The 9271-nt window shown below is 37.3% G+C and overlaps 1 protein-coding gene across 1 annotated transcript; it reads right to left on the bottom strand.

Annotated features, from left to right (window-relative positions):
- Window positions 1-6828: 6828 nt before the first annotated feature.
- On the bottom strand, window positions 6829-8875 carry LOC145068264 (uncharacterized). Its single transcript, XM_079015221.1, has 3 exons — window positions 8371-8875; window positions 7411-7640; window positions 6829-7297 (listed from the first exon to the last, which is right to left on the bottom strand). Exons 1-3 carry the CDS (start codon window positions 8738-8740, stop codon window positions 7019-7021), a joined length of 879 nt encoding a protein of 292 aa, XP_078871347.1. The 5' UTR covers window positions 8741-8875; the 3' UTR covers window positions 6829-7018.
- Window positions 8876-9271: the final 396 nt, after the last annotated feature.

Genomic DNA, 9271 nt, shown 5'->3' with positions numbered 1-9271 from the left:
GGAAAATCCCTATCATATCTAGCAATTTTCGAAAATGGGACTTAGGGAGGAAGGTAATGATTTCAATCCTTACCTAGATTTTGAAATCTTGGGAGGCAAGAAACCCTCCAAAATCGAAACTTGTAGGGCAAGGCAAAGGGTTACAACCCTTTTCCTAAATTTTGAAACTTAGGGCCTAAGCAACCTTAATTCCGAAAACCCTAGTCCATTAGGGTTTAATTTCCATAAACCCTTATTGATCAAATTCAATAGAAAACAAGTCAAGACTCTGATAGCACTGATGGGTTTTAAGCATAACAAACAATTCATATGTGTGTATGCAATCCAAAATTCTTGGATCTATGTTTTCTCTAATTGAACATACAAATATTAAACATCAAATGGAAAAACCTTAGGATATATATACTATTTTCGAAAATCATATAACTAGGGTTATAATACATACCTTAATTGTTATGTAGTAATAATAATGAAAATCCAAGTCTTCTTGAACCTTGAGAGCAAGCGTCATAAGTGTCACGCCTCTAATGGTTCACACCCAAACAAGCAATAGGATGAGAGAAGAGAGAGGAGGTGGAGGCTTGAGTTTTTCAGTTATTCCTCTAAGGAATCAAGTGGCCGAAAATGTGAAGGGGTAATGCCCTTTATATAGTGAGGCAGCTTAGAGCTAAAGCTAGGGTTTTAGGAGGAAACCCTAATTCTCTTAGCTTAGGGACAAAAATTCTAGGGCTTTCCTAGAAATTTTCGTCCAACCTTTTTTAGGGAGGTTCTAGATCTCATTTCCTCAACTATCAATAAAATGTCAAACATCCCCTACACTTTTAATTAATTCGATTAATCCCAAAATTATTTCCAATTAATTTCTGGTTAATTATTAATTAAATAATATGATTTCTAATTAATATATTATTTTCATAATACATTAATAAATCAATTATCTCAATTTATTATGCAAATAATAAATTCAACCTCCCTCCAAAAGTCATCATATCCAGTTGCTAGTTTTGAGGGAAACCCAAAAGGATTGTGCTACCATCAGTTCAAGTATATACCAATTATAGTTATGGGCTTAGACACCTAATCCAACAGCATGGTTGTGTATAGAAATATATGGGAGTTATCATAGGCAACGACAACCACTACGAGTTTCTCACATGGTTTGAGGAGAGATGGTGGAGGGTGAATGGTTAAGGAGAGAGGGAGTAACGGCGTGTGATGTTGGGTGGGGTCGGGGATAGTGGTTGTAACAGCTTGATTGACGAAGATGATATATATCGCTAGTGGCTGCCTAATATAAATAATAATAAAAATAAAAATAAGGGAACAATAATAATTTGGCAGGGATTCAATAGATTCTAGTTATTGGTGTTAAGTTTAAGGACTAAGTCCACAATAAAAATATGAATTTGTGACCTTTTTTACATGTAGAGACTATTTTAGACCAAATCCAAGAAACAAAAATGCAAATCATAGGTACCATTTTTGCAGTTTTGTCTTTGGCAAATGTTAATATCGTATTCAAGGAAAAAAATCTGGTTGGTTTTTATAATTTCATGTTTATTTCATAATCTATTGAAAATATTTTCAACTTGGTAACAGTTAAAGACAGGAATAGACATATTCAAATAAAAATTACTTCTAGAAATCCAACATAAAATAGCAAAAATAACCCTCCTATTCTACTCATAAATCCACATCTTTCGTCCCAAGTACAAATTGGTCTCTCAACTAGGAGGACACTTATGGGCAGCACCAAACTAGTATCCACAACGGAAAAATAATCTTTTTTTTGATTTTCTTCCCATTCCATCTATGTAAGAGAACATACATTGTGATCACGTTAGAGAACCAAAGATACATTTGATGAAGGCACGCCAAAATCACATTAGGTAGAGACTAATCACTCCATGACACAAGATTCTTATCAATAGGTTTCGCTACAAAGGCACCTTTTGTATCCATACGCCCAATGAAGAACGATGGAAGTCCAAATTACCCAAAGTAGGTGACTCATTACCCAGTTGGCATCCCAATCAGATCTAAACTCAAATTTCTAGACGATAGATGTAGTGTCTCTTCGACGTCCTTCTCTAGGTACCTGACACAAATCGAGATTGAATTTGGTGCAACTAGACACAATGTTCATGGTTGGTGAAGAGCATAGGCATAATGGGCATAGGCACATGGCCCACTTTTTTAAGGGGCCAAATTTTTTTATACCATATTATGATCACTAGATCAAGTGATTGATAGAGGAGTCCAAGTCCAGTTGATAAGGATGTGTAGAACGTGAGAACAGTGAGAATGTAGTGCTGAAGCCTGAAGCGAGTGTCATTGTCGATTGTCTATCAATTGATCTTTGGTCATTCAACGAGTGCAACCAACGAGGATTAGAGTTACTCTTTGTTAATCGGTTACTAATCAGGTAAGCCATATGCCCACATATATCTTCTTTTTTACAAGCTTTTGTTATATTATAATTTATATTACTTTTAATAACATTTAATTTTCATTTATATTATTTTCATCTACAAGTAAATGAAATAGCATCATCAATACCCTTAAATTTAAAACAAATATCTAGGTAAGATAAACGAATTGTAAAGGAATATCATATTATCAAGAAAAATCCATCGGTGAAAGACGGGTGAGAAAACGGTGAAAGTGTACCGATGACATCATACCACCGGTAAAAATAGCTATGTGAGACGGTGTTCCCGGCCGATAAAAACTGCCAACTCAACTTGCCGACGGTAAGAAAATTACCACACCGTCCATCCTTAAATAATAGTTGGTTTAGGTAGCATAGAGTGTTGTATGACATGTCTCATCAGTCTTTTGAAAGTTATCTCACCATCACTTTTACCACAAGACATGAATGACATGTCATGTTGAATGATAGGTTAACTGGGTAAAAAAAACTACAAGAAAAAAAAAGATAAACATACTCTCTCTCTCTCTGTAACACCCTGTTCTGGATTATTTTGTGATTTAAGGCCCGTGGGCCTTAATCCGAGTATGAGAAGGTTTTGAGGAGTTGAAAGAGAAAGGTTATTCCCTTTTGGGATGTGGGTGAGGTAGGTTGTGTGATAAAAGAGTCGGTTTGTGCTTTAGAGCCCGAATGTATTGTTAAGGTGCTGGTTCGGGCTTTTCATGAATTTTGGATCTGAGTTCGAGTGGGATTCAGGAGGAATAAAGTTGATAGAAGTGTAGGGCTTCTCGTTAGCTTTCCATGGATATAATGATTGTCAGAAACGAACTTATAACGAAGAAGTTATGGCCTTCAGAAGTTTTATGGTTTCAGGCTTAGCCGAGTACGCTGGGCGTACTTACCAAGGAGGGTCGCAGATGTTCTTCAGAGTACGCTAGACGTACCATATGAACGTTGGGCGTACGCCAAATAGACCTGAATGCTATTTTAGGGTCTTAGACCTTATTTAAGGTCCTTAACTCATAACCTAACCCTAATGGCTAATACCTTCAGCTTCCATCCCTCTAAACCCTAGAAATCGACCCTAAGCCTCCATTTGAGTGATTCTTGAGCATTTTGGTGATTTAGTGAGTTTTTGGTGCATATTATGTAAAAAGGAGTTTCTTGAGGAAGCATTGCTTGGCTTGGAGCTTGTGGATCCAGGCCCTAATCATGTTGATCTATCTCCAGAAAGCATAAAGTTTGAATCTTGGTGGTTTTCTCATATGGATCTAGTGGGGTGATGACTTGTTGTGTTTGGCTTTTGAAGAAGAAGGAGCTTTGAAAGAGAATGGCTTGAGCACCTAGCTTTTGGATCTATGTTCTTCTCTTGTTGGTGCATCCTCCAGAGGTATCAATTTTTGAACTTGCTTATTATTGTGCTAGTTTTTGTTTTGGGTCCATTTTAGGGTTTTTGGTCCCAAAGCTTGAAGCTTTATGAGCTGTTAAGCTCCACAGCCTAATATATGTCCCTTTAAGTGTTTTTAGTGGAAAGGATTCATAAAAATGAGTCCTTGGATGTTGGAATCAAACCATGCATGAGATATGAGAACTTTTTTAGTAGTAAAGAGTGAGAGTTTTTGTGTTTGGGACTTGATCAGCCATGCAAAGGCTTAAAGTCACGAGCTTTATTGAGTATGAGCCTTTATGGAATCCAGATCTAAGATTATAGCTATGGTCTTAACTGATTAAGACTAAAAGAGTTGAAAAAGTAAATCTAGGTGTACGTTGAGCGTAAATCTAGTACGCCCCGCGTACTAGGTTGGTGTCCCCGATCAGGATTCGTGTGCGATGGAGTACACTGAGCGTACCAAGGGAGGTACGCCTCGCGTAACCCCACTATGGACTTTTTGGGCTAAGTCTTATATTGGGCCTGGAGTTTGGGCTTGTTGTGCTAGAGATTTGGACCAGAGGAATATGTATATGTGCCTTGGGCCCTTGAGTTGGGCTTGCCTCTTGGACTTGAGAGTTGGGCCTCGGTAGAGTCCATTTATTATTGGGCCTTGATGGGCCCAATGGGTTTTAGGGTTATTTATGGACTAGTTAGTGGACTACCTTTAGACCTAGAGAATGAGGGTTGGGACTTAGATCCTAATTTGAGATCATTGTAGATATGGCTCGGAGGTAGAGTCTGGTGCGCAACGACGACATTTGTAGGAGTCGTTCATCATTCGAGGTGAGTCTTCTCACTATACGTTACCTAGAGTGGTATTTATGTGTTGACTGGAGGGTCTTATGTGTTATGTATGAGATTATGTGCTATGTGATATATGTATGTTATATGATTGTACAGACCGGACCAGAGGGTCCAACGATACAGACCGGAACGGAGGGTCCAACGATACAGACCGGGCCGAAGGGCCCAACGAGCTATGACCGGACCAAAGGGTCCAACGAGCTACGGGACTAGAGGGTCCCGCTGAGACACATCGACCGGAAGGTCGTACTGTAGCCTCGGGTGGCGTATGTGTTGTATGCGGTATTTTGGGGAACTCACTAAGCTTCGTGCTTACCGTGTTATGTGTTATGTGTTTCATGTTTTTCTCAAGATCGCGGGAAGGCACCGGCTTGATTGTACACACCAGTGAAAGAGTTATGTTTCGAGGATCCTAGATTTGTAATCAAACAAACATGGAGTTGCGTTTGTAAATTAAATAAATGAGGTTTTTATAAATGTGTTATGAGAATTATATGATTTTAAATGAAAAACTTGTTTTGAAAATTTACATTGTTACACTCTCTCTCTCTCTCTCTCTCTCTCTCTCTCTCTCTCTCTCTCTCTCTCTCTCTCTCTCTCTCTCTCTCTCTCTCTCTCTCTCTCTCTCGTAGAACCAAAAGGTGAACACTAAACATTCTCTGAAAATACAAGTTGTTTTTAGTGATTTTAAAGGGTTCTTTTCGGTCGATTATCACATAATTGACTTCTTCCTGATGGACTGCAGGTGGTTTTTACTAATCGTCTTTTCTGTTTCCTAAAGTTTCTCACACTCTCTCCATGGATTTAAACTTTAAATGGTCAATGTTTACTCCCACTTTCCGGTGTTCTCTTTCCCTTTCAGCCTGAAAGTTTATGATGTTTGTCTATATTTCAGGTACTCATTTGTGTATTAAATGGTTAATTTCAGTGTTTCATAATATTATGAATGACATTTTAGAATTTTGTTGTTTTATGCTTATACAGGAAGGTATTGTAGATGGTAGGTTGCATATGTTCCTAGACGATCTTGCAATAGCTCAAATGACACCAAAGGTCATAAAGGTCAAAATGGCAACAAAGGTCATAAAGGTCAACTAGTCTAGTAATGTTCCTTTTCTAATGTACATTATCTATTGTATATTGATAAGAAATAATCAACATACCTTCAAGATAATTGTTATGAATTTTGAACACAAAAGCTTGACTACAAATCTTAAACAATTGCTAACCCACATCCATGAATAATGATGTAAACGTTTTGGTTTGAAAGTCATTGCCTTTACATAACCATCGTTTGGTGACCATTTTATTTTCTATTCAATTTCATTCTCTATTAATCATTTATTTGCCTAATTGTTATGGCGATCTCAGGACCGGCCCTCACAATGTTGACCTCGTCTTTCAATCCTTCCAAAAAAAAAGTACCCTAATGCTTGGGATTTTGGCAATTTGGGAGCCAACAAAAGCAAATATTCAAAATGATCTATGTAATTGTAAATAGGCATGGTTTGCTTGATGATGCCGAAATGTTTATACATATTTTGAATCTCAAAATCACTGAAAAGATGTAATAGTTCGAGTTGGAACTGCTACCAAGTAATTGATTCGTGAACCTATCTAACGATGGTGAACCTGGGCTACCCCCTATCATAGACAAAGGTGTCTCATTAATGTCGAAAAACAAGTTAGGCTTCTTAATCCAACCCTGCAGATCGAATACATAGAACTCTGATAACTTAAATCTTCTTCATTGTGCATGGAAGAGCATCTGAAGAACCACAGGAGCGAGAAAAAGCACAATACCAACTGGACGTCCACCTTCATCTATCTCTAGAAACGATGTACCCAATAGATTCTGTCACACCACTAGTGCTAGTGGTGCCACACTATCACTGCCACAAGATGGTTGTTTCCCATGTTGCCTCTTCCAAGTGAGTACTACTTTATTCTCTCTTTCCTTTTTATTCTCTCTCTCTCCTCTAACTATCAGCCACTTTCCACATTTTTCCTTTTTGCTTGTGAATCAATAAAATTAGTTTGTTCACATCTAACCCTTACATGAATCGATTTATTAATTGCTTATTTATACATAAATGATAAATCAACTGCCTTGAACTCTTGATTATTCAACGCTAAACCCTCTCCCAAAAAATACAAATAGTTATCAAACCATATTTCAATTAGACATTTTAATTAAGAAATAACATAATAAAACCAATAACCTCCACTACCTTCTACGCTCTTTTACGAACAAAATTCAAACTTCAACAATTTTCCAACTTTTATTTACAATAAAACGTCCAAATAAACTCCCCCATAAATTTGCTTTAAACTATTATTACTCTCCGGATCTAAAGTGAAGAGAAAATCGGGACACCCGGTAGGGTAACACCCGCATCAACTATGAACACATTGCCACTGATGTATCGTGACAAGTCATGGATCAGATACCTCGCAAGTTTAGTCAAGGCTGGATCCGCTGTTCCAAATGTTCTTAATGGAACTGTTCTTTCAGCCACATTATTCAGCCAGTCTTTTTCCATTAAGCCCTCCGTGATCTCCGACCTAAAAAGCCCCGGATTAATCGAGTTCACCCTAATCTTATACGCTCCCATTTCCATAGCCATCACCTGTAACATCCCAAACCCAAAGTTACAAAAGTTACACACCAGCCCAATAACCTCTTGATCAACTTAAAAAATTATATTGAAAGTGAATCAAGATTTTTATTTTCTAAGGTTACCTTGGTCAACGTGACAACACCCGTTTTTGAAGTGGCGTAAGCGAGACCACCGGGGAGTTGACCACGGTCAAGGCCCGCAATTGATGAGATGTTGATGATTGATCCTCCGTGATGCGCGTCACGCATACGTATACATACGTATTTTGACACCAACCATGTTCCGGTTAAGTTTGTTCTTGTTGTACTCTCCCATTCTTCTTCGGTCAACTCCAATGGACTCTGGACATTACCTGAAAGTCAACGCAAGTATTTTAAATGAAGTTTAATGCACATGAGCAATAAAACTCTTGGATATTATTCTAAAGATCATTATTGTTTATGGTAAAAGGTGTGGGACCCATGTGATGATGTGAATGTGAAGTGCTTGGACGCTTTCTTGGTCAAAGTGTAATATTGTTTGTTTAACAGTACAACACGATGTAATAATAATTGACTTCGACTTTATATTCAATTATATAGTTGTAAATTGACTTGTTTTAGTTTTTTTTTTTTTTTTTTTTTTGAGTGATATTTATTGAGTCGTCAATTCCTAGAACCTACACAAGAAACATATAATATAGCTTGTATTACTAAAATAAAGCGACTCCTCTTCACATGTTATGTCTTTTTTTAGATAAAAATTGCAAATTTATAACGCAAATCATGTGTATGAATCTCATGTGTTTCAACACAACAAGCTTTAAAGCACCCAACTTTTTTCAGGAATCTAGAAAACTAACTAAATTAGCATGCATCAATAAAAAGTGAATTATATATCATATTCTTGCAATTCCATCATTCCATGATCATGAAGTTTAGTGGTAAATAGGATGAAGTTGAAAAATACAACGAACGAATTTAATGTTAGTAATTTGACGAGAATCCATGGGACTGATGTGTTTAAGAAATTGAAAACTACAATGACGAATTTATGTATTTTGCTCAATATCAATGGAGGTGGATGGAGTATTGAATGATTACCTCTAACCCCAGCATTATTAATCAAACCGTCGATACGCCCAAATGCCTGCCACGCCTTTTTCACGGAGGCCTCAATGGCGGGGCCCTTACCACTCAAATCAAGCTCCACCGCCACCGCCCTAACATCGTCGGCGATCTCACAGTTACCAGGTGTACCAGCACCGCCGTTTCGTCCAAGTTGATTTATCTCGTCGCAGAGAGACACGAGCCTGTCTATCCGGCGCGCCGCCGCAATGATTCTACAGCCGGATTTCGCCAGGTCTATACAGAAGTCTCGGCCGAGCCCTGACGACGCTCCGGTCACCATCACAACCTTCCCGGACAAATCATGCCATGGCTCCAATTTTGAAGAAACGCTTTGATTGGTCATGGTTTTGTGGTTGTGGTCCTGGGGTTTGAAATTTAGAAGAATTGGAAAGGAAAAAAAAGGTATGAAGTGGTTTGGAAATGGTGTAGAAATATATAGGAAAAAGGGGAAGAAAACAAGTGAGAATCTTGTTAGACTAGCACTAGAAGCCCGATTTGAAACCACCCATGATTTTACACACAACTACCATGACCGCTTTCAAAGTTTCAAGGCAACCCCACATGTTTATGATCCTGTTGATATTTGGTATTGTTTATCAGTTTATATCCTTATATTATTAAAATACTAGTTGTAATATCAGTACGTTATATGGGCTAGTTAAAACAAAATGTTAAATACAAATGATTAAACAACAAGTTTATTTGAATTTAAAATTTAAAATAAGTATAAATTTAAAAAAATGAAAAAATTAAATTAAAATTATATGTTTAGTTGTAGACCCGTGTATTAAATGTGTTAATTATAACAAAATTTTAAATACGAAGGTTTCAAATGTAAATTTATTTAAAATTGAAATTGAAGTTTAAAATTTGA

The sequence above is a fragment of the Lactuca serriola genome, chromosome 8 (assembly GCF_051521515.1).
Source record: "Lactuca serriola cultivar US96UC23 chromosome 8, Lser_US96UC23_V15, whole genome shotgun sequence".
NCBI classification, from domain to species: Eukaryota; Viridiplantae; Streptophyta; class Magnoliopsida; order Asterales; family Asteraceae; genus Lactuca; species Lactuca serriola.
Note: the sequence above shows the minus strand (reverse complement) of the source record. Positions and strands in the feature narration are given on the sequence as shown.